A 26048-nucleotide genomic window follows, 5' to 3' on the forward strand; every position below is an offset into this window, starting at 1 on the left:
ACAAAAAATGAGTTATTTTTATTTACTCTACACTTGGCATAGATAGATCTGTTTATTCATGAAGACAAGCAGTACATTTTTTTCCTTTGTATTTACATAAATCAAATGTTTATGTAAGAATCACTTTTGCACTCTCAAACACACAAAGGCTTTAGCGCTTTTATACTAAAAGCAGACATGGGGCAAAAAGAGACTTACAAATTAATTCCATAAGAAAATACTAGAATTTGTGTAAAGCTTTGTTGCAAGCTAAGAAACATGTACAAGAAATTCTTAAATGAATTATCCTTGGCATAAATTCATATTTCAATGTACAGACATATTTACAGCCTTAATATCCAAATTTATTCATTTCTAAATTCTAAGATGTTCCATGAAATGTCATCTTCCTGTAGAACTTCGTCAGGTGGCTGAAGCCCATTAATAAGACACATATGGTAAACTGCATGGAAATTTAAAGCAACTAGAATGAAGACAAACAAAACTGGTCAGACCATTCCTTCCTGACAGAACTAGCTGTTATTCCAGATTTAGTCCTTTAGCTCTTATGAGTTGTAGTTTTCCATGTTTCCATGGGTCCTTGAAACCTTCCTGTAGATTTCAAGTCACAGCACAGGTCACAAGTGCTTTCAGAGGAGGATGCAACCAGAGGTGATCACCCTAGGGGGAATCCTTCACAAGTCCAAAAGCACTTCTCACATGTTTGCTATTTCTACTGTTCAGTGGATGCCTTGTTCTGGTCAGTCTTGCTGTTCGCAGTCTGGAAATGTGGTACTGTTTCTGTCCCTTACACATGTATGATAAACATTCTGAATTCAACACTATTTTCACTTAAGCTTTTGGCTATAGAAGTCTTAAGATGTTAATCCCCACTCCCAGGTATTTCATCCACAACTGTTTAGGTGATGCCAAACATCCATGTCACCAGAAATGCTAAGTCAAATTATGTTTCTGATCTGCAAAACAGGCTTTTCCACAACTGACCAGCTCAGTACTTGCTAAGCAGGAAGAACCAGAAAGGATGAAGACTTAAGGCGTGCATTAATTTTGGGTTTTCTCAATCTGTACCAGACAGATAAAATGAAAAAAAAACTAAAAACAAACCAAAATTTTTGTCTCCTGAATGCTCAAGCACAAGCATCTCTTCCATGGCAGCTGGCCCAGGCAGCTACATAGATTGGATCAGCAGCACCCATACCCAGATCCACCATCCATACACAGTGAGCCATTTGCTTTCAGGTGCCCACAACATACACCAAGTTAGTTGGTTGGTTGGTCCACTCACTGAGTCCAGGTTATTTTCAAAAATGTTTATATTGCCTGAGAGCATTAACATAACAAAAACCATAACTGCATATTGGTTTTGGAGAGGTAAGGAAAAGTTAAACACACTTAATGCACTTGAGACACACCTATATGTCAGAGGAGTCAAGGAAAGAATGTAAAGGCACAACATACATCTACACTCCTGTCATTAAGGCCATGTGCTGGTGTGCAACAATGCTTCACAGGGCTAACCATACAGAAGTACTCAGGTCTAAGTCACAGTCTCAGAGGTGTTTCAAACAAGAGCTGTTTTCTCATGAAACTTCAGGCTCTGCTGTTTATTATGCTTTTTTTGTTTCTTTTTTTTTTTTTAATTGGCAGAATGCAGGTTGCTTATCCAGTTCCAAAGATCTGTTCTTCACCACTCTTTCTTTTAGTTCTCCAGAAGTGTGCGCTGAACTAAAAAGTGAAAAACAAGATTAGTGCAGTAAGCACAGTGCACTATGCACTTAGCATACTACGCACTTAGCACACAACGTACGTTATACATTACTATGTAACAGTTTATGCAGTCAACAACTTTCAGGAGATGTTTGACACTGTGTGATAAATTTAGGAAAGCAGAGACTTGATTCTCTGAAGCCAACAGGCTGCATAGCAAGGGATATTACACTCCAGATTTCTCACTCAAGTAACCACATCCTACTACAGACAGGGTAGCTATCTACACTTGCAGTGTTAATCCAGCACTCAGTTCAGGCTTGCAGTTCTTGCAGATGCAAACAGGCTGTTTGTACAAAAAGAAAGCTACTGAAAGTAAGCTCCTAAGTTCAGGAAGTCAAAGATAGGTTTACATAACATTTTAACAACACAGACCTATTCTGCTATGCCATTTGACCTGGCTTAATGAAGAGACTGTTTCTTACTGGAAGCCATCTAGGTGTATCTATCGCCAGAGGCAGACCTAACATCTTCTGAGTCCCAGAAGTAAGATCAGGAGCAGCACCATGATGACCATGGCTGCCTAGTCTCTGAGCTCAACACATGATCATGTGTGTCTGCAAAATGTAACAGAAGCATGAAATCTAGGACATAATATGACATCAATATGTAGGTATAAGTAAGCACATCTGATAACATCCCAAGTGTGACTTTACTGGTTAAAATAAGGTGTGCATCATCTGATGGATTTCACTTTTGAGTTGTGGTGAATCTTGGCCAGAAATTTAGCATAACCCAACTACAGCTTGTATTTTAACTGCCTTTGGTAGAGGACTTTGAATGATACTACTTGCTTTCCTAATGCACAGCTGAATTGGGGATAACTGAGTCTATTCAGTCCTTATAGCCAATCACAAGAAAATGTTTTGTACTTGAGAGTTTCATGTATTTAATAGCTTAAACTATCATAAAGAAGATAATGAACCAGATGTAACAAACTGATTAAATACCTGAGAGAAATAAGGCACAATTACTTAATTATTAAAAACCCAGAAATAGTTCTGCAGGTTTAAGATTAAACTCACAGAAGAACATACTGGAAATACATACTGCTTTGAGATTTTAATACTCAGTATTTCAAAACCAGTCAACTTCAGCATGAGGTTACAGTGCTTCTTCCTTTGTTGACCAGTCACAAAGGCTAGAAGACCAAGTTTTCACCTATACCACTTCCTCCAGTTCTATCCATGGATTCCTGGAGCTTATCATCTGCTCCATCAGCCAAATCCCCTATACAACCATACATGGAAGATGAGGTTCTCAGTGTTTGTTGCTTTAAAAGAGATCCTTCCACAGCTCTCACCTCTGTAGAAAGATTAATTATGTGATGGTTCTTTCATATAAGAATATTCTCCGCTCACAACAGAGAATGCTTTAATTACATGCTAGTGAGTTTAGTCCTCTTTGCCTCCACTGTGGTTTTATCTCTGTCCAAATCTCACAACATTTTTAATATATATTCTTGCAGAGTTCTGTATCAGTTTATAATTAGAAAACATTTCAGATTCTAATCTGAAAAAATATACACTAATAAACTTCCAACTGCAGTTATACATCACACTGATGGAGCAGGCCTGTGTTTTCACAATTGCCTTTAATTATATTTTTGCAGAGAAAATTCAGTTCTTCACTTTCTCTAAGCTCCTACATTTCAATGCATTCTCAAGACAATAAACCAATCTGTTTAATAAAAAAACTCGAGAAAAGGGGCCATACTGTCAGAACTGAATGCTTGATTAAGTTCTAACTTTGTTGAGATGGTAAAACCATAGACTCAGAGAACCATTTATGTTGGAAATTATTTTAGATCATCCACTTTAACTCTTACCCTAGGATTGCCAAGTCCACCACTAAACTATGTCCCTGTGTGCCATGCCTATGTATCTTCTAAATTCCTCCACAAATGACAACTCCTCTGCTTTCCTGAGGAGCTTCTGAGCAGCATGTTCTAATGCTTGACAAACCTTTTCATGAAGTAATTTTTCCAAATATCCCATCTAAACCTCCTCTGGCAAAGTTTTGAGGCCATTTCCTCTTGTCCTATCACTTGTTACCTAGGAGAAGTGACTGACACATACCTGGCTACAACCTCCTTTCAGGTGGCTGCAGAGAGTGAAAAGATGACCTGAGTCTTTTTTTTCTCCAGGCTAAACCTCTCCAACTCCCCCAGTCACTCCTCATAACACTACAGACTCTTCCCCATATCAATTACCCTTCTTGGACATGCTGCAGCACCTCAATGTCTTCATTGGAGTAAGAGGCCCAGAACTGGACTGCACTTGAGGTGTGGCTTCAGCAGAGCCAAGTACAAGGGGACAATCACAGCCCTGGTCCTGGTGGCCACACTATTGCTGATAGTAATATCAGCACTGGCCTTCTTGGCTACCAAGGCACAACATTAGCTCATATTCTGCAAAAACTGTCATTTTTTTTAACATAACAGTACAATTCATTTTCTCCAGTATGTTAGCTGTCAATAAAGTGCATTTAATAGGATCCCCAGTGAAGAGCTGATCTTCCATCTAGATTCTTATCTTACCAGGTGGCTCAGATTGTGCTCCTCTGTGGCTATCCATATTCACATTCTCTTCATCTGCTGGGAAAAACCCAGATATTTAGCATTCAAATTTTCTTATATTTTCTTGATAAATAGAGATAATTTGAGAGAAGAAACAGCAGTGAAAAAAATGGGCTACTGATAAAGTACTTGAGTTGCCCTGTTTTGTCTGCACATTAATTTTCACATACATGGTAGAGATGTTTTGCCGTTTCCAAACTTCCCAAATTATAAAACAGTAGTGCCTGGCTGAATGATTGCTCTATCCCTTCACTAAGCAGTCAGAAAGACAAAACCAACCATCCTATCATCCACAGTACTCCCAAAATTCTCTGATCCAAGTTATATCTTATTTAGGTGGAAACAAAGCAAGCAATAGATAACTGCAAAAGAATAATTTGGAGTGGAATATTGGACTAAGTTGTTATAAAACTAGTAGAGTAGGCAAGCATCTTGTGAAGACACAAAGGCAAAATTAAAAAAATTAGAAAGTACGAAGTATTTTTCTGCATGAAAAATCTCTAATCCCAACCTTCACTTGATTCTCCTTAAAAAGTATTTTTTGCAGTCTCTCCTGCTTATTTTTAGCCAGAAAAATAAGTTTGTGGGCAAGGAATTCATCAGTCTTAGATGACTAGTGGGAAAGGTTACTCCCTGTAAACCTAACTTCACTGGGTTATTACAACTACCTTGTGCATAGGATCAATTTATAGTCCACATATAAATACAAAAATGCCTCTCTTAAGACAGTAGGAAATAAAACTAATTTGGAGCTCTTACCGCTTTGCTTGAAACAGAGTTTCTTCTTCTGGTAAGCAATGAAACTAGCTACCGATGCAACTACTGTAGCACCTACAGCACTTATAATTCCAGCTATTGCTCCCTGAGAAGCTGAAAAAAACCAGAGATGTTTATAAACATTTTTCAGAACCGAAAGCCACATCAAACTACTTTCTCAAAGTAAACACTGTGAATACTTCCAAGAAACATTACACTGAAATTACATGTAATTGTAAAAATCAACTCTGTGCACAATGAAAAGTGAATCCTTCCATTTTATAACCATTGATTTCTTAGCAATGCCCACTGTTAAAGAACTTACGCATGAATGTTTTAAGTTCCACTAATTAAAAAAGCAACTCTTTCATAGCCATATCTACTTCGCATGCAATCATTGCACCAGCATCTCTAAGACCTTAACACTTAGGAATAATTTGTAAGACAGAAATGTTAAAGCACTATGGAAGCAAAACTTAGAAGTAAGAATTCCAGACTGCACAAAAGCTTTTTAATTGTAACCCACTCCCAGTAGTGACCATTCTAGCAGAAGATTAGCAAACAGAAACCCCAAGAAAACAAACTTCATACATCTAAAACCATCATACACACATTCATGCATTTACCCTCCTCATCTTGGCCAGTTTTTGGAGTTGGACCCTTCCGTTCTGTAAAAGTGAATGGAGAGTTTACATTTTGTATGTCTAAAGAACACTCATATCATAATTGAAAAACATTTTGTCAATTAATTATGCAAAATTAAAACCCATCTATTATGACCATACAGTGCTAAACTGCCCTGAAACTTTCTGTTTTCAAAGCATGGCTCAGTGTGGTGATGAACTGTAGCCTTGAGTGATCAGCTAATAAAATTTGTGAAATCTGGTTTAATGACCCACCACAGAGAACACATATAATTTCAGAGTAACATTCAGCTGTATTTCTATGGAACCAACAATCTTTTCCTAAAATCCCAGCCTCATCTACAAAATACCTTTGTAATTCTCTTCACAAGCAATCCAGAAATTCTATAAATACTAACTCTATTTGTCACTGTGCAACTCGTACCACTGGGGCAGGAACCCATGCAGATGAAACCACCACACAAGTCTCCACAGATGTTTCTTGCCCCTTCCAATTTTTAAGTACTGCCCCAAAGGAACCTTAAAAGGAGGAAGCTACCCAAAAAAGTGGCATCAGTAGTCTCCATCCAGGACAACTCTCCAAAGAAGTCAGTAACCATTAGCACATCCCAAACCCCATCAAGATACTTAAACTAATTCTGATCTGGAAATAGTGAAATTGCAGTAACACACTAATTAGATATAGCAATTTACCAAAGAAATTTGGTAAGCTAGAAAATGGTTTTATACTGCTCAGAATACAGAATCATATGGTGGTGAAGGGACCTTAGAGATCACTGAGCTTCAAACCCGCTGCCATAGGCAGGGGCACCTTCCACTAAACCAGGTTGCTCAGACTTCCATCCAACCTGGTTTGAACACTTCCACGGATGGAGCATCCACAACTTCTCACCTCCTCACCTCTCACCTGCCTCACTACCACCACTAAAGAAGTAGAAGACTAAGGATCACTTGGAAGTGTAAATATCAGTTCATCCTGTGGGACAAAGGAAATCTTTGAGAACATAAGGTGGATCCTCTTCTAGCCCACTCTGAAGCTTCCTACCTACAAGAACTAAAAGAAACTAAGAGTATGTCATAAAAGATCCAAAATAGAACTTGGATGACCTTAAAAACTATATTCATGGTGAATTTTTAAGTAAGTAACGCATTCACATTTCAGTTTTAGAAGCCATCGTTCTTAGCATACGAGTCAAAAATCACTGAAAATTTTTGCTCTAGACCAGCCCCTTAAACATGTGGGGCTTTTTTTTGATAGAGACAGAACACATTACTTTTGAACTTGAAAGTATGTTCTTAAATTTCAGATACCAGAACCAAATGCATTACAATTACAGTGTCTAACCAGCTTGTGAGCAAGCTTTAATTAAAAGCTCAGGTAGGCATAGAAACTATAGGAAGCACAACCTGCTATCTTACCATTGCTGCCACTGCCATCACTTCCTCCTCTTGGGGAACTGCCATCCCATAGATCTGAATCATCAAATTTGTCTATAAAATAATGCAAATAACATTACCACATTTCATGTTCAGTGAATAAGACACACCAAGGTATATAATAAGATGGAAATTTTCTCAAGACCATTGAACTAAGTTTGTGGTGGTTTTAGGCTCAGTACCAGAGCCAGAACATTTAACCTTCTAAAAGCCCTCACAATGCTAAGCACTCATTCAGCTCAGCACTACAGAGTTTGACTGCAGCACTCCTTTCTCTGGACTTCCTGAACAACTGAGAGAAGTCAGTGTCCAAGAGCAGGTAGTACTGCACAAATCAGGTCAAGCAAGCAAGGAGCCCTATAAGCTGCTTAACTCTTACAGTCCAAATCTCACTGTCCTGGGACAGCAAAGAAACAATGTGGACAGAAAAGGACCATTTACTTCAAGGCTGCAACTGTGAATGACTCTTCAGAGTTGGGTCTCTAAGTCTCAAATAGTCCAAATGTAATCCCCTTCTCTGATTTATCGCAGGACATTGAAGTCGTCCCTCTCCATTTCCAATGAACCCTTCCTCACGGAGCCTTCCTGTCTTCCTCATGGCAACTTCTCCTTCCCTCTGCTGCCAAGTGAATATCTAGTTTGCACAATGCAAATCAGTTTTTCAGGCAGAAAAACTAAAAGTATGGCATCAGAGGATGTTTTAGTTGGGTGCCAAAAGCACTGAACTGAGGCATGGAAGAATCAAATTCAAGTCTCTCCTGCAAATCAGGTGAAAGAATAAGAACTGAGGCTTGCATTCCAGGGCTCTTTACCACCATGTTTGTGATTAATGGCATCATCACACCTGCATCCTTCTAAATCTGTTTTATTCTGGGTTAGGCAAAGAGAAAGGACCTCTAAAGCAGAAGAGGCAGAAAAGGACATGTATTTTAAACCTATCTTTCAAATACAAATAGTTGTATTTCTTAATGGGGCCTTTAAATAAAGTTAAAAAAAAGAAGCGACCCTTTAACTTGGAGCTTTCCCTTTAATTTGGATCCTTTAAGAATAAAGATCATAGGCAATTGCTACTTACTTTTGAGCATAACTCGAAGGGATTCAGTTTGTAAAGAAGAAATAACTCAATTCAATACCTGGGTGCTTCGCCACAGGCAGCCAAGAACAGCATTGCCCCAAGCACACACACACACTGTCCTATGCTGCCTCTTCCCCACATCATCCTATTTTTAAGAGAAAGTGACTCAACAGGTTTCTTACAGAATTTCAAGACTGGTGCAAAGCTTATTTCCAAGACAACCTTTTCTCAATCTTCAGTGTTTGATGTATGCCACACCTGACATACATAGCAGGCAATTAACAAGGATCAATTATTAGAAGTGTAACTGGGACAGTAAAACCAGGAGTTTGTGCTAGAAGCCTTACCAGAGCCTTTAGGTTGATCTTGCTTGGGGTTATCTAATCACAGAAGAGAGATTTAGGGAAAAAAAAAAAAAAAAAAAAAAAGAGAAAAAAAAAAGAGAAAATGTTAAGATAACAAAACCAGACTATAATACAGTAATGTTCAAAGGGACTAGGAGAGATTAACAAATACTTTTGTACTGTTCAGAAATACCTGTCAGATCAGTCTTACCAGTGTCTCTAGGATTTGCAGAAGGATGTGGCATGGGATCACCTGTAGACAAATAAGTTAGAATAAATTGAGTAAAATTACTCTTGTGAAGAAACCAGAAGCAGAGTATGGAGTAACCTTGAAAGATGATCTGACCTAAAATATTATATCAAAACTTGACCATGTAATTTTCCTTTAATTAGCTAATGCTGTATTTCCTTGGTTGTCTTAGCTAAATACTGTTTTAATGCCAATAAGGGCTTTCCTGCTACATTGACCAGCACGTCAGATCCTTGCTAGGATGGAACCTACACAGAAAAACTCATTAACTCTTATTCAGCATTTTAGTTTGCACATCTGCTTTAAATTTTTCTACCAGGTATCAATTACTTGGTTGTTTTCTCTTTTGGAATTACCAGGTTTTAACCGAATACAAAGCCTGGTACCTCACTTGAAAAATAGAGAAAAAAGTACAGAGAATAGAACTAGACTAGGTCCACACAATGACATTTCATTTGGCTTGCCATAAAATAGGAAAATAAGAGCTCTTAGAAATTATCTGTGTACAGTTTTGTCACAACCTTCACATTAGAAAGAATACTTTCCTTCTAATTATTTTAAACAGATTAATCTTTCCTTGTACTACTAAAAATACTTCCTGAAATGGGAGAGATTACTTTGGAATTAGCATTTACTTCTGTAAGTAAGTTTATGGAGTTAGTGCCATCTAGTGAAAAAACAGCAACAAAACAAGTAGAAGCTGGCTAAAAAATTATTGAAATTCCTACAATTTTGTTGATCCAGATCCTTAAGATTAACAAACATAACTAGGCTGAAGTTATTTTTATTGACAGTCTGCTACCTTAATCAACCCAGTGCCTTATTATACTTAGGTCATAAAGGATGGATAGACATTGCAACAGGTACATTTCAGCTGTACCCAGGAAAATAAGATACTTACCAAAATCAAGCGCCTCAGACAAATCAAAATCATCTACAAAGAAAGAAGGGAAGTTTTAAATGTAATGCAAAAATTACTCTTAGACTACTTTTCAAATAAAATGGACCTCACAACCTTTTCTCTACAAATGAAAGACATGCTCACTCATCAGTGAAGCCACTCACAGAAAAGCCCTAAAAAGTTACCAGGATTATGTGCCAAGTGACTTGCTGCTTTTGGAGATGATGGGACCTGTCGAGGGCCTGCTCAAGGTAAGCAAGCTCCAAACATGTAGACCGAAAATCAAGGGAAGGCATTTTCACAGGGTTTTAAAGCTTGTGAAATCACAAAACACATTTCTGAGAGCAGATTCCAAAATGAAGAAATCCTTCTGCTGTTAGGGAACTGCTTTCTTTTATAGAAATATCACAACCCTGTGTGCCACTAAATTGAAAGATTCAGGATCTCAAGTTGGTAGGTGTACTACACTTGGTTTTACAGTAAAAGGCATTACAAGCCAATTAGATCTCACCTGCACCTGATGATGGTGTCTTCTGAGTTACAGGAGGCTTCTTTGTATTTTCTGTCAGGTATGGTTAGGGAAAAATAATTAAATACTAATTCAAATAAATCAATAAATACTAATAAATTATAAATATAAATAATAAGCAATAATCAAATAACTATAAACACACTAATAAATATAAATAACTAATAAATAAATACTAATAATTAAATAGTCAAGTACTATTTAACACACTATTCAGAAGACACATGAAGGACAAAGGACAAATCTAAGTACATGTCTATACATCAAAATGCACAAAATCAAATCTATACAGCAATAAATCTATAAATCAATTTCACCTCTAAGAGAAATCTTTAAGTCTTCAAAAGACGAATTTGAGTTCTATGTGGTCAACATCTTGACAAACACATGGCTGAATTATTTCACTGAGGTTTAAACCAACCATATGTGGCAAAGTTGTCATGCTTGGTCAGGCAGTAATACGTAGAAATCAACAAGTACAAAGAGCAGCCACAATTTTCCTACCTACCTTCCAAAAGTGCTTCATCTAAAGAGAAGTCATCTTGGCCTGTAGAAGATAAAAAACTATAAAGACACTGCTTTTTCTTACTCAAACACAACATTTAATAAAGTCATAAACATGTCTGTGATCAATCATGAGGTATGTTTTCTGCTTCCCGAGTCAGTCTAGAAAATATTTTGAATCAGGGCTGAAGACAGACATTCTTTCTATTTCTCCAGGTCACTATCCATACATCTTTTCAGAAAAAAAAAGGAACCACACTAAAAATTTGCTCTATAGAAATTACCTGAAGGCTTGGAACATACATTCCTGCAGCCAACAATGCACTTTATTCTTGCCACTGCTATTGCATGTTTCCTTAGTGCCATCCACAGCATATTCTTTCCCAACCTTCTTTCCACTGAACCACAAAATAAGCTGGAGGACAGCTCCAATACAAGGTTCAGGTGTGAAGAAAAGCCTTGGAGCACAAAGGTCATTATGAAAGCTATTATGTAATGGAGTTAATATCTTGGCATTAAAAATTAATTGTCATGGGTTTAACCCTAACCCTTTCCCTCTAACCCTTAACCTAACCCAAACCCTTTCCCTCTAACTAGGGTTAGCAGTATGGAGGTGGTTAAGATATTAGCACATTTGATCTTGAACAGTTTTTCAACTTCCTAAAACACAGCTAAATTCAGCTGGCACAACCATGGGGTCTCCACTACAGGGAGATTAGATTATATTTTCAGTCCTTAGGAAAAAGAATACTGTTTCTTGCTGCATCAAATCAGCTGCTACAGGTACTGCTGCTTACCCAGCCAACTGCAAACACACCAACTCAAGACAGAAATGACACAAACTGATTTCACAGCACAAATGTAGTGGTGTGATCTCAGCAGCAGAGGCTTGTAACATAAATGCTTGGGGTGTTTCTAATTTTTTTTTTCTAAGAACTGCTTGGGGTGTTTCTAATTGTTCACCATCCCTACTTTCACTGAAGCATGGAATAAGAAAAAGGCGTGAAAGTAGCTATCAACTATTCAAGAAAAAGACATTTAAATATACTGCTTCAGCCCCACAGAAGCTGGATGACTTTTTCTACCCACTGAGGCTCAAGCCAGCCAGAGCAGTTGTTATTTCCGAACAGAAACTACCTTAATTCAGAAGGTATTTGCATAAAGCACTGTATGTCTGACTTTTCCTCTAAGAATGTAACCACCAAAGCGGCATCAGAACCAGCTACTGCAAAGTCTGAAGAGAGGAATAACAACAAATATCAAAATCAAACTAGAGGCAGAATGTACCTTTCACTTACATGACAGACCAAGTTAAGACAAGACATGAGTCTAATATCAGGAATGATGAATGCTTATATACCTGGTGACATCTTTTGCTGTAACTGAGGTAAAAATTGAAAAAATTGAAATCCCTTTCCTTCTCAGATAACTGCATTAATAATGTTGGGCTTTTTTTTTTTTTGTAATAGAGAAGCAACTGCAATGGAATAAAAAACAAAAAGTGCACTCTGGCCAACTAAACTGGCACAGCAGAAACTGAAATCTGAAGTCTAAGAAGTGATTCCCATACTGTAACACTTGAACTAAAACCACCTTGCTCACAGCCAAGTAAGGAAACAAACCTACCTGGTCTCTGACAAGCCCTTTCATGGAAACAGAGGTGACTGATGGCTTTATTGTGGTGCATGAGCAAAGCGCATTTAAAATCTCCTGAATAAAATAGTAGGTATAGATCTTGAACAGAAAGCAAGAAGATATACTTGGTATTCCTTATTTCAAGTGGAGACCACAGCTCTGTTAGATTACTAGAAAGTACTTCACAGAATGTAAAATATTTGCAGGTCATTTATCTGAAGTCTACATAAATTTGCAATATAATTTTACAAACCCCTGTAAAGTTAGCAGGTGCTAAGACACAAATGCCAGTTACTTCTGAAGTTACTCTTTTGCTTGGACTACACCAAGAGACCTCTGTATTAACAGGCAAAAAAAGGTCAAAGCACTCCTAAGGAATTTTAACAGCTATTTGCATAGCTGTTCCTCAAACCTGAATTCTAGTTTGCTTGTGTTCTCAAGCACATACATCTCTCAGGCTAGAGTCCTCTGGGATGTATGCCTAGGACAGGACCTGATCAGAATTTGGTAGTCTAACTCCAAGAGGGCAGGCAGAGGAATTTGCTGAAAATATGCACTTCTCAAAACACTCTACCAGAGTAGCACCCAGAAGAGGGACCATAACCAACTGGTAACACCATCTGTTAGTGCTAAGGTATAGCACTAACACAATGAACATTACACTGGTTTGTGTATATGTTACACATGTTTGTGCATATTTCATGCCTGTTTCTTTCCAGGCAGATGGAAAAACAAGCACATACGCTCAGCTTTATGCTTCAGTGCAGCTGAAATTCTACCTGGAGAAGAAAAGAGGCTATATGAAGAGTTTCCCACTGCCAGCATAAAACTCAGTCCAGGAACTCAGAATGGCTTCAGCCGCAGCAGCTTCCCTCAAGAGGAGGAAACCTTTGTAAAAGGGTGTGCTTCCAGTGATGGTGCTATTTTAAGGGATTTTGCACATGAGCTTCACAGAGAAATAATTTATGATCAGACTGCTGACTGCCAAGCTCGTGTAAAAAATGCTCTGACAGGAATAAATAAAATTGTGAGTCAATGAAAGAAAAACATAATCATGCTTTATTGACTAGAATTATTATTCTGAATGCAAAATTTTCTTTCCAAGCATGCAGCAAGATTATCAGGCTTCTCATACACATTACTTTTTTGACATAAGATAGCAAAAAGTATAAAAATTTAGCTCATGGAACTCATTAAAATAATCTGCCCTCTAAGGTGCTGGAAGTCAGCTTTCCCACCAAGAAAAGGTATTTCTCCACTGTTTATGACAAACCTTCCTATGTCTTTAAAGCAGTTGCTTTTATAAATGTACTCACTCCACTTTCAGTATGAGTGGGTCCAACAAAAGTAGAAATTCAGTGATAGTTTAGTCTAAAAGGAGAAGAGCTCAGTTATGATTCAGCTGGTTCCAGGAAAAAAGTAATTAGAAAACAACAAATAAAGCTACAAAACTAGAACAGGGTACTATCAGGGTCCAAGAAGGAAAAGTCAGCAAGAATATGCTGCACTCCCTGCAGACTTAAGAAACACCCAGAGAAACTAAGCTTACAAGCATTTGCTTAGTCTAAATAAGGATATTTACAAATAAAGCAGATATTGCATTGCATATGAAGAACAACAGGTATTTCTTAGTCCTAGGGGAGTGAGCAGATTGAATACTTCAGAATTGTCTACACTATTTTCCTTTCACATATGTATCTCAAATACCTGGATCTCAAGAGACAGATCTGTAGCAATGCATCTGAACCACTTAGACAACAGTGTGCACCAGCCATTTCGCTTGTAACTGCTCTTATCAGAATTTTCTCAGGGTTCTCTGGAATTCATCAAGGTTACTAAGACATAAACTGTACTAAAATAAGGAAGAAGAAGCTGAGAAACCTAATTCCAAGACCACAAGAAGGAGATACCAGAGAGCTGTGAGCCACCTGGGCTGTAACCAATCACATATTCTGAGAAGTGCATGCAAAACACGTGGACAAGCAAAGGCACCAATAAAAAATGTGTGATCAGCATGGGTAGTAGAGTTAGGATGTATAAATAAGTGCATAATGTAAACAATAAGCAGCTTCTTCTTAATCATACTAGTCAGTTGTCCAGGAGTTCTGAATTTCCCCCACACATCTTCACCAGACCATCTCTAGTTTGGTTTGGTATGCTTGGTTAAACATAGTTTGTCTTAGCTGGGGGGGAAACAGTAGGTAAAAGAAAAGGAGCAAACATAGGCTTTGAATAGCTGAAGAACTAGAAGGTATTCAAGAGATCCAAGGAAGCAAATCAGAGTGCAAAGACCTTTGCAAAGAACTGTCACTGCTCTCAGGTACTTCCTGATACAGTATGAGATTAGTCATATTCACATTTCACTGCAGAAGGCAGAGAAGTACCACCTCCTCATGTTCAAAATAAGTAAAACCCAGCTGACCACAGTCCTGGGCAACCTGCAGTGGCTGACCCTTCTGAAGCAGAGGGTAAGACTAAAAGGGCCCCAGCTTCAGCAGCCTATGATTCTGTGACATGGGCCAGTCCTAGCCACTGGGCTATACTCCTTGTGCTGCAAAGTCATAGAACTAAAGTAAGTCACTCCGCAATTTTTTTATAAATGAGAACTAAAATACACTGCTCTGTCTCCTGCAGATTGAAAGCAGAAACCTAAGCTACACTAACAAGAGCTGCTAGAAGAACATTTGGGTGATGGAAGCATGACAAGAATGACAAATTTTGGAGGTAGGGATGGGAAGTAGAAGGAGAGGAAAAGCATTTTGCAAAATGCAAATGTAACACAGCAAGCAATCAGAAATCACTGGATGTATTTATTTGATTTTTTTGTTTATTTTTTTCTTACCTGTAATTTCAGGAGGGCCTGACCACAACTGAAGACTGCAAATGTCATATACTATGCTTATTGCTATTTCACTTACATACTTGCCCTTACCAAACATAAATGCACTACTAAAATTAGTGAGCATTTTAATTATTACTAAGTTACCTTTTGTGTCAATTCAGGGACTAAAGCAACATACAACTGGCAGCCAGAACATGGGCTTGTCTACATCCATGTGCAGCAGTCATGGCACCTTCCTCCCTATCTTCTACCTTCCTCTAACACCTTCCATAGCAACCCCTAAACCACGCTGAGGCACTCTATGCATTAAACATGAAGTTACTTCATGTTATCAAGGCCAGACCCAGAGCCACTGCTACCACTGCCTTCTTTTGCATCAACAGGGCAAAGCCAGCCCTGTTCTTCACCCCCTGGAGCAGGCAAGGAGTACCCCTGCCCCTCTTCCCAGGTCTCAGTGTAATCTCTGTTCCTCTAGGGAGGCTCACAATGGGCCAAGAACCTCTCTGATTTCCACCACTGCCTCTGTGGTCATGGGGTTGGATCAGGAGCTCTGAAGTAGTCTTAAGAAAACCTGTTCTCAAAGCTCACTAAGATCAAGAAGGCACTGTGCACATGCTTTGCATTCAGACACTTTTGAAGTTCTGTCTTAGCATAAGAAATGTCAGTAGTTCATTTTTTATAAGCCTAAGATACCAAAATTCTTTAAGTACATGTTGCTCACAGTCTAGAGCTTCAAAGTTTAAGCTGTTCAACAGACAGGACTTTAAGCTTTCACAAAGCTGACAAATCTTGCAGATACTACTCTTGCAAATACATACCATAAATTTCCATAACCAGATGCATTCTGACCACAAGGCTCACATTTATTCTTGTTATGTAAGTTTCCTTCCCTAACTATTATATCAATCAGTTTTTGTAGCATGAAAGTGTATTAACTTTGTTAATGTATATTAGTTCACATTTTACATTACCATGTAATGTGGTAGTGGAATTTTACTGGACACTTTCGTATTGATTATGCTAAAGTAAAAGAAACCAAAGGACAGCTTGGCCCTCTAAATACTGACTCATTTCCTAGAAGCTTAGATATAAAATATATGCCAGGGCAACCAACATGTCAGCTTTCTAACACCTCTTAGAAATCCTGCCCATATTGGCTGGTATCCCAGATAATTAAATCAAGTTAATCTGATTCCAAGAATGTCTGGATTAGTTGAAAAGTAGTAAGAAATACACGTGCTTTCCAAAGTTTTCCCATTATTAATATTCAATACTGTGGGTGTCAGTGACTAGTCAAATTGTGTTATATTCAACATTTGAAAGCTACAAGAACCCTCTGTAAAACCACATTCAGGATGGCCCAGTTTGGCTAGGATACCTCATGCACACTCATTACTCTTGTAATTCTGTATTTTGCATCCTAGTCTTTCTCCTCAGTCCACAAGTGTCTGTTGCAAATTTTCACAACATCCTCCAAACATCTCTCACAACATCTCTCTTCCAGTGTCAAAGTCTCTTGTTATTCCTTGAGGTTTTCTGCTCTTACATCTAGCAACAGCTTCAGCAGTTCTTGAAAGAATCTTTCTGACTGACATTCATGAAGCCTCTTGGCCTGAAGCGTGCACCTCAAAACAGTGGCCACATCACAAGGAGTCAAACCTCTACGTGCATTTCTACACTCAGTACCCTGCCCAGTCTAGTGCAGAGAAAGGGAGAAGTGTAATCAGGGCAATTCTGTGATGTCTGGGGCATGACTTCAAGGGCTGTGTGCTTTTCCTGCTCATCCCGTATCAGTAAAACACTTTATAAGCAATAAAGTGTGTATGATGATAGATTAAAGGTTTCACTCCACAACAAACAGCCAGGAAACATCAGCATTTTGTGTTGTCTGCATCATCTCACTCTGCATCTCTGTTGGCCTGTTGGATTGGGACAGGAAGAAAAGGAAGAAAAAGTAATCCCGGTGTGGTGGGGGACTCAGAGGAAAAAAAAGAAAGTTTAGCAGCAAGGTGCAGGAACCAAAAGATTAGGGCAATAAGCATTAGATGAATTATGGTAAAGTTTTAGCACAAGAAATGAGGAAGGACTAAGAACCCAAAATTTGTGATCTGGCAGACACTGGATAATAATTGGCAAAAGCATTGGTCCCAAAACCTCAACTGCTGGACTGGTAAATAAGCCTCACTCTGATTAAGGAAAAAAAATTAAATTATAATTAGTAAAAGTTAAATTATATTTTTAAAGTTAATTTATAATGAAAATTTATAATTTTAAAAAGCCAATTTATAATTATAATTAAATTATAATTTAAGTTGAACAAATTAATAGAACTTGGATCTTCATTTATAAATTCCTTCTTTAAAATAAAATTTATTTGAAATATACATTTGCAATGCTTACAGAGCCAGATTAACACTTATTTTTATAGCAGCACACTGAAATGAAGATTCATAGTAAGCAGAACTCCTATGTCTGCTGATACTTGTAAGATGACAATTTCATAGCTTGTTTCTTTTACCTTCCTCCACACAGTTCTTAGCAATTCAATATAGTTTGTATACTAATAGTAAAGTCCAAACAAAATCTGTAATCTAATCAGAAATAGAAAAATTGACTTTTTCCAGACTATTTTAATTGTGGTTTGTTCATTTACGGCTAAAAAGACTCTTCAGGCTTTTCAATCTGTGTACTTGAAATGAGCAACAACCTCTTGTGCTAAAAGAAAGAGGAAGACTTTGGGTTTTATGATGAGGGTTTCCTGTGGGGAAGGTGTGGGTTGAGAAAACTAGTGTTTGCAATGATTTGAATCATAGGAGTTGGCACAAATACATGAAAAGCCAGAAACATTATGTAAGTTTGCTTCTTATTTAAAAGAAGGTTGAGAGATTTTCCTTTTAACTTCCTATCCTTCAGTACTTGAGGAAAAATTCAAGTTTTCCCTTTTGTACTAAGATTATGTTCTTAGTTTCAGTATGTTCATGAGCCCAGAAAAACAGCTGGAATGCATTCACAGTGGAACTGTAAGCATTTCCAGTTCAAACGCATCTTGTGAAAGTACTACTGTTATATTTAGACAAAACCTTTAACAAGAATTTTCCATGGCCACTCTAAGAATTATTTTCCTAATCTTCACTTTGATTCTGCATCACCTCCTAAAACCAAATTACATTTAATGTTCCAGTGTTAATCACTTGCAGGCTGCTATTACACATGCCAAATTTCAGTTTGCACTATAATTTTACTCATTTATTAGAAATTTAATAATTTCCTAGAACACAGGAAAGCAATGGGAATGCATGCAGAACAGGTAAGAACTGCAAAATAAAGGAACTGTGCCAGAATATAGGACTGGCAATGGAGCCAGTGACAAAGATACAATGACAATGCCAAGGGATAAGAGTAGAAGCAACAGCAACAGGGAAGGAAGAGAGAGAGAGGGGAAAATCTGGATGCAGAGGAGCTGTCAGCTCACTAAAGCCACAAGCTTCAGAATCACAAGTCTTGCCTGAATTTTGGGGAAAAAAGATGCACATCTCTGCTTAGTATACAAAGAAAAGCCAGAAGGACAAATTAGAAAAAATGAAAGCTGAAAATTATTGTGAGAACGGTGACAAGAATATTGTAAATCAGATTGCAAACTTGCTGCCTTCGACAAACAGCAACAGCTCTGAGAAGAATAAGAGATGTCTCAATAACCATTTGCAACATTTAGAAAGGGAGAGAGCAGGGAATAGATGGTAAAGTAGCTAGTGAATTTGGGATCCAATTGCAAGAGGCCTGGAATCCAGGATGGAATGAGAATCACATAGTAGGCAGGAAGGCATTTCTGGTGTTAAAGAGAAAAAATACAGACAGGCATGGGTAGCAGGACATGAGGGAAGAATCAGCAGATTGAAATATAATGATATAAAATGTAGAAAAAGACAGCTTTATCTAAAAGCTTTCTGCATAGGCTTCTCCAAGCCCTCCCCCAAAGCGTATCCTGAAATTTCTTGTTTCTAAATTTAACAAGGACTTGTGTGACTCTAGAGCTGTCTGGTTTGTCCAACAATAGCATCAGCTCTAATAAACACCGTATACTACCCAACACAACAGCCTCATTTTTGATTCACATCTCACTTCTACTACTGCTACTATCACCACTAGTCCCTCTCCTCTTCACACAGCTTACTCTTCTCCTCCAAATCACAGAGAACAAAATAGAAGTCTAAACACTAACTGCACTTTTTCCAGAAACAGAAGATTTAGAGTGCAATATTTTTGTGTCAGTTATAAAAAAAGTAATCCTACCAATATTGCTTGAACTTGTTTTCCTGGAAATATCAGTGTTTCAAAAATTTTCACTTTATGTTATCCTCAGAATGCTAGATTTCTTCACAAACAGAAAATATACAAGCAACATTTCTCTATGGTTAAGCAAAAAAGCATGCAAAGACAGTTTGATAATTAAAATCAGATTTTAAACACCTTGATGGGTGTTTAATCAAAAAGAACTTCTATTTCATGGAAAGATTAACTTGTATACTGATTTTAACTTTTAACCAATGAAAGAATGACTGCTATCCTAAAAAAAAAGTTTGAATTTACCATGATTAAAACTCTTAGGCTCAGAGTAGAATGAGCTTTGTGGATACTTTACTCACAGCAAGAAATGGATACCATTTCCTGTGAAACATTTGTGAACAAGAAGAGATCCAGTGGGAGTTTTACAGGAAGCAAGCTATAAGAAAAGTAGAGCAGAATTAACATCTGCATTTAACTAAACATCGCTCCACTCAAGAGGCCTTCCTTTTACAAGTACTGTTAAGGATGCCTTTTTTAGATGTTTATAGCATGTGGGCACTTCACAAGTAACTGAAATGTGCACGGAGTAAACCAAATGCATTTGTTATGCAGCCAATGATGTTGTGTGATCAGACCTGACTTAAAATGTAAATGTGTTCTTTCAAAATGATCTTTTTCCCAAAACATGTTTGAATTACTCCTGCATTTGACATGTCAACTATATATTTTGAAGGCATTGTTCTACATATAAAAAAATTGTCCAGTATTTAGAAACACTACTGTAAACAGGCCTTACACCACAAAGATGTAAGTTCTTGGACTTTCACAGTAATATGCCTTATGACATCTGGAATTCTTTGTAAAAAAATCTGGATCTTATTGTTCTGGGCATCAGAGTCACATCAAATGTAGAGACTAAACCAGTTTAAAAGGAATTTGTGATGACTATCACTGCATTTATTTTCAACAGGTGAAAACTGTACCTGTGGAAAGAACAACAGATTTTCTGCACCAAGATGGGAAATCTTTCCCAGAGTAGAATTTACAAGCATATAGAGAAATTATTCTTTTTAAATGAAAAATAAACCAAAACTACCTTGTATGATACCAAGCAACTTTCAAACACTAGCTCTGGGTCCACCTTCACCTGGAATGGTGTGCAATATATCCAGAACTGCTGTTGCAAGGGGTAGAAATGCAGCCCTACCATCTTCCATGGCACCATCCACAAAGGTTTGAGGCAACACCTCTGGAGAATTTTTCCACAGTATTGCTTATATACTGATTGAAGGACAAACCTTCAAAACAGTACTAAGTAATCTTTGTCTTTCCCCAACCTGAACTGATTAATATGAAGCCAGCAAATCAGCATGAACGCTGAACTCCTCAGGCTATAAAATGCCCCAGCATACGACAAGTTATATGCTGAAGAGGCTGCCATGAATTTGCAGAAGTAATGGCCTCTGTTAGCCTTAGAACATGCTTGGGAGCCCCAGCAGCCCTGAGAATACATATACACAGCCTCCTGAACAATCACTAATGTAGTCCATAAATGGCTCAAAGACCGGAGTCATGTCAATCAGCAGCTGTTGCAGGGGCCATGGGGTGTCCCAGCAGGCAGGAGGTGTGAGTCAGAGTGCATTGAAAAAGCCTGAGGCAGCAGCAGAAAGCAGCAGGGCTGTGCAGCAGCTGCTGCATGCAGCCAGGGAGACACACCCTCCAGGAAAGGGGAGAGAGGATTGGTGTATCAGTTTTTCCCCCTGAGACACCCGAGCAGATGGCAAGGGTCCTTTACAGTGAGGCAGGGTGCCAATAAGGTCCCAGTTCAATGGCTGCTTTCACGAGAAAAGGCTCACCCACGGCATGAGAAAACAGGGCAGGGCTGGACTCCCCACCAGACAGCAGCTCACCATCCTCCTCTGAAGTCAAGAGAGCAAGAGAGCTAGGAGCCATCCTAGCCCCCTTTTTCCCCACCCCAATTCTCGTGGTATATCTGCTCTCCAAGAGAAATCCCCCAGCTAAGAGAGTGGCAAGCTGTACCCTTCCTGTGGAAACTTCTTTCGTCTCTCCTAATTATCAGTCATGGTTTCTTCGTGACAGACAGCAAAATTCCGTGAGAGAAAGAAGCAATAGGAAAGATCCTAAACTCTAACACCACCAAACTTTCTACCGGTCTCAGGAGCACAGAGTATTCCTGCTGGAGCAGACATAAAGAGTCAGACAGCAGAGACAGGAGACACAGGAAACTGTGGTTTGAGAGACTTACAGAGGGAACGTGGCTATAGATGTGCTCTGGGCAGTAGAGGTTCCATGCCAACAGGAGAGCTCCTGGAGGTACTGTGGCAAAGACACCCCTGAGGGAGTGTGGCCACTCAGAACAGAACAGTGATAGCCCTGAGGGACCATAAGAGATCCTCATAGAGAGTGGGACACTGAAAAGCAAAGAGGAGCAGAGGAAGATCAGCATGAAACAGCAGCAGAAAGACACCATTAAGCTCATTACAACCTTCTGGCTCTGCATGTTACCCCAGCAAAGAATTAGAAGATGGGCTGAACACAACCTGCAGTGAAAACCAGGGATGATGATATAGAGTGGGTAGGGTTGTTTGGGTTTAAAATTAAAGCAGGGAAGAGGGAGAGCCTTTAGGGTTTGATGGATCAATTTTTTTCTCTCTATTCTCAAACTCACTGATTAGAAGTTTGCCTTTAACGGACAGCAAATGTAAGTAAAAGTCCCATGAGTTGAGACTGTTTTGCTCATAACTTTCTCTCAAAACATTTTTACTAGACTCCAAAGAGCAGGTTCCTGTGCCAGAGCATGCAAAAGCAGTTTGCAGAAGGCTAGAAAAAACTGGTATGCTCCTATCAAAATGATCTTAACCAATGGCTACTAATATCACTGCATCTTCTAACATAGCTGACACCTGATGAAATGCAAGGTCATTTCAGTGGGAAGTTCAAGACGGCAAGAGTTAAAGCAGGCAAGAGTCTCAAGCACAGGCAACCCAATCATATGAACCCAAGTAACATCAGGAAAATATTGAAATTGGTCTCGGCTAGATGGCAGTAGGCTGAGTCACACTTAGCTCTTGCCAAGTTAAATCACTATAACTAAGAGCTACAGCTTAAGGAAAGCTTATGGATTCTTGCAGTGACATAATTTTGATATAATAGTGCAGTGGCCATTTTATATAACACCACATTAAAAAAAATAGCCATTTCACATTAGAGAAAATAGATGGAGAAACACGTGCTGCATTTTTAAAGTTCATGCTGCCATGTATGCATTCCAGCACTGCTACTGAAATTTTTCCAATGAAAACTATGGGGTTTGTTGGCTTTTTATTGGCTTTGTTTAGGTTTTCAAAAGTCAGATTTAAAAGGCAAACAACTCCAGAGCCCACAAAGCAGAGCTCAGTCTCCAGGAGTCCCTGCAGCACCTCTCTGTCCCAGCTGAAAGCTCCATCTGCTGGATTACAGACAGGACCACTTCACCATCTTCCACCCAACTAGTCATCTCTTTCAACACTGACTTGCCTCAGCAAGAAGTCAGGAGCACAAGTGTTTCCTTCCCTTGCTCAGGGCCCTCTAATTACACAGGTCTTAGAAAGAAGGGATCTCCACCTGCACTTCACCCTAGGCTACTGATCTTACAACATGGGTACATCATTTTCCAGCCTGTATTTTGCTCACCTCTGAATGTCCTTTTGGCAATTGTGCTTCAATCAAAAAGTTCCTCCCAGTTCCTGCAACAGACACTTAAACCATGTATGCCAGTCCAAACTCCAGACCCACAGTAAGCAGACAGCTTTTCATGCTTTGATCTTTCTCCAGTAGAATACGGGAGACTTTTGAGCCTTGTGTCTGAATGCAGCTGTTTCTTGCTGCTCATCATGCACAGAATCACAGAGAATCACTGAGCTTGGTTTAAACCTCTAATATCACCAAGTTCATGTGTAGAGTATCATGCAAGGCTTTTTTAATTTTGTTTGATTCTTCACCTGCTGTGGTCTTCATACACATTGTACAGAACTCATTCTGCCTAATGCTTTTTTTTTTTTTTTTTTTTTTTTTTGCATTGTATTTTGAAAATCACATGCCTCAAGTTAAGACACAGGGCTAACCTCATGATTTTGCAGGTATTAGATGGCTAAGTTGGTCTTACCTCACAGCCAGCCACAACAGGAAGCCTCTTGTCCTTTCCTCCCTGTCCCCACCTCATTTCCACTCTCCCATGCTAGGCCCTGCCACTCCCTTGTGCAGGCTGGAACTCGGGCCGAACACTCAGCACAGCAAACTCAATGCAGATTAGTCATTTGCTGATTTACCAAGCTGAATGATCTCAGTGCAGGCCTCGATGGGCACCAGACCAAAAAAAAAGGAAGAGAAATAGAGATCCTGGTCCTCAGCAGGGGCAAGTTGTCAGACTGCCTATAGAAACTGGCGATATAAAATCTTACATTTAACCTTTGATGGATACAGCCCCAACGGTATCTAAATTCCAGTTTTGCCAGACTGGCAGAGTTCATACTTGGCATATGAGACAACACTTAAACAGCAGCTTCTAGGTTAAAACTGTGAGCTCTTTCTCTAAGAAAGCTCAAATAACACAGTTCACCCTTGCCTAATAAGACATTCAAATCCTTGTTGATATGTTGAATATTGATTTAACACTAACAAATTTCCTGTGCCTAAAATGGATGATCCCATAACAAGTTATCAGTCCAGAGCACAGATTCTTCTGCTTGAATCATGAAAGCAGGCAGTCCCTCAGTGAAAACAGTCAACTCCACAGAGTTGCATGACTGAATTGCTGATAAAGCAAGATTAACTTTCTGTAGAAGTTCTGTAAATTCACCAACAGTGAAACTAACTTTTTCAAAAGCACGTAATTCAGGTTTTGCTTTTGTCATTTAAGACAGCCTAAGCACAAATCTGAAATTCCCCTGGAGGACCCCACCCTCTCCAGGCTGACATTCTCTGCAGTTCTAAAATTCTTACATATTTTGTTTAAGGAAAAAGTGTCCAAACTAATTGTAACTATCTACTCGGTTTGCATTATTGACGCTAACCATTATTCATATATATTCACTAGCTTTCTAAAGCAATCTTTTAGATTGTTTTTAGTAGTAGTATAATTTTCCTCAGAATTCTAAACAAAACTCGTAGAGACAGTTGTGCACCTCCCCTCCAGTAAAGCACAATCCAGACATCTCTTTTCATCTCCACAATTCTTGGTGAAGTATAGGAAGACACTGTTTCTCAGTGGCCCTAAATACTTCCACGTGTGAAGAGCATCACAGCAAAGATCTTGCCGTCAACAACCATGAGGGCTGCTTGCAGAAGTAGAGGAGGAAATTTTCCACACAAATACTAAGAGGATAAATGTAGCCTGCATCATCTGCCAGTTTTAAAGGTGGTTTCCACAAAACTGTACTTTTTTCCAAGAGCTCAGCTTTTCCAACCTGCAAATCAAGACCACAACAGGGCCACAGCCGAACTGAATTCAAGCCTTGCTGTCAAAACTGCTTATCTGGCATCACATGTGCACTATCTACGGCTTCCAATCAACGCTAAGAACATGCATTTTTCCTTCTCTTTTACAGTGAAGAGGTAGATATTTAAGACTTAAGGTGTTTCTTTTATGAAGTACCTGAAAAAAAAAAACAACCTAGGCATAGCAACAAGTATGCTTATTAACATAGTAAAAGAAAAAAGAAATGTCTTAAAAACAATCATATGAATGGGAAACGACAGTTTGGACTGCATATTGCAGTTCAGCAGTCCTCTGCCTGGAAAAAACACCTTCGTACCGGGGGCTTTACTACTTTCTCCACCCAAAACTGCTTATTTTTACCAAATACCAAGGGGCATACAGACTTTTTTTTCGATCAGGGTTCAGGAAAATTGTCCCCGATACATACTGAAGCAACGAGAAGCTTCTCAGAAAATACACCAGTGTGTTTCGCTGTGCGGTTTTGCCATAATTACTTTTTAAAGGCTGTCGTGTGACGGCAGACTTTCTGGTGAGTAACTATCCGATGCCCTGGGACTGCCGTGACTCCGCTTTCCTTCCTAAAATGGAAGCTGCGCTCCAGCCGGGCTCCCCACACCCGAAACCCCCTTCGGGGACCAGCCTGCACCAAGGGCGCTACCGGGGCGAAGACCGCGTACTCTCCGCAGATGATAGCTGACTGCTTAGTCCGCTCCAGCGCGGAAGGCGGGCAGAAAGCTCAGGAATACTTTTCCAGCGAGTTAAATGAAAAGAAAGAGGAAGGTGGGGGGGAATAAAAGCCTGCAGAGGGAGAGCGCTGTTTGCCCGGTCCATGAGACACGGCCGCCGACCCGCACGGAGCTGCAGCCCCCCCACCCCTCCTCACCTGTGACGGAGCCCAGGCCGGCGAGGAGCGCCGGCAAGAGAAGGAGCCCCCAGCGCCGCATGGCTGCCCGCTGCACACACACACACACGCTCACAGCCAGGCGCGCACACCCCGCGCGGCCC

General features: G+C 39.2%; 1 protein-coding gene across 2 annotated transcripts; it reads right to left on the reverse strand.

The window, feature by feature from the left end:
• Positions 1-33: 33 nt before the first annotated feature.
• Positions 34-26043, reverse strand: CD99 (CD99 molecule (Xg blood group)). Of its 2 annotated transcripts, none has more exons than XM_021546613.4 (11): positions 25927-26043; positions 10790-10828; positions 10264-10314; positions 9753-9785; positions 8813-8854; positions 8605-8637; positions 7165-7236; positions 5728-5769; positions 5105-5215; positions 4307-4360; positions 34-1725 (listed from the first exon to the last, which is right to left on the reverse strand). In XM_021546613.4, exons 1-11 carry the CDS (start codon positions 25985-25987, stop codon positions 1700-1702), a joined length of 564 nt encoding a protein of 187 aa, XP_021402288.1. In that variant the 5' UTR covers positions 25988-26043; the 3' UTR covers positions 34-1699. The 2 variants fall into 2 exon arrangements, with proteins under 2 accessions (XP_021402288.1, XP_021402287.1); XM_021546612.4 differs by having other exon boundaries at positions 4307-4363.
• Between the last annotated feature and the right edge of the window lie 5 nt (positions 26044-26048).

Source organism: Lonchura striata, chromosome 1 (assembly GCF_050655825.1).
Source record: "Lonchura striata isolate lonStrDom1 chromosome 1, ASM5065582v1, whole genome shotgun sequence".
Taxonomy (NCBI): Eukaryota; Metazoa; Chordata; class Aves; order Passeriformes; family Estrildidae; genus Lonchura; species Lonchura striata.

Coding starts and splice junctions, on each gene's coding strand:
- CD99 (XM_021546612.4), bottom strand. CDS start 25,987: ATGCGGCGCTGGGGGCTCCTTCTCTTGCCGGCGCTCCTCGCCGGCCTG. Junction 7,237..8,604: donor AGATCAACCTAAAGGCTCTG/GTAAGGCTTCTA, acceptor ATTATTTTATAG/ACAAATTTGATGATTCAGAT. Junction 5,770..7,164: donor TGATGGCAGTGGCAGCAATG/GTAAGATAGCAG, acceptor TCACTTTTACAG/AACGGAAGGGTCCAACTCCA.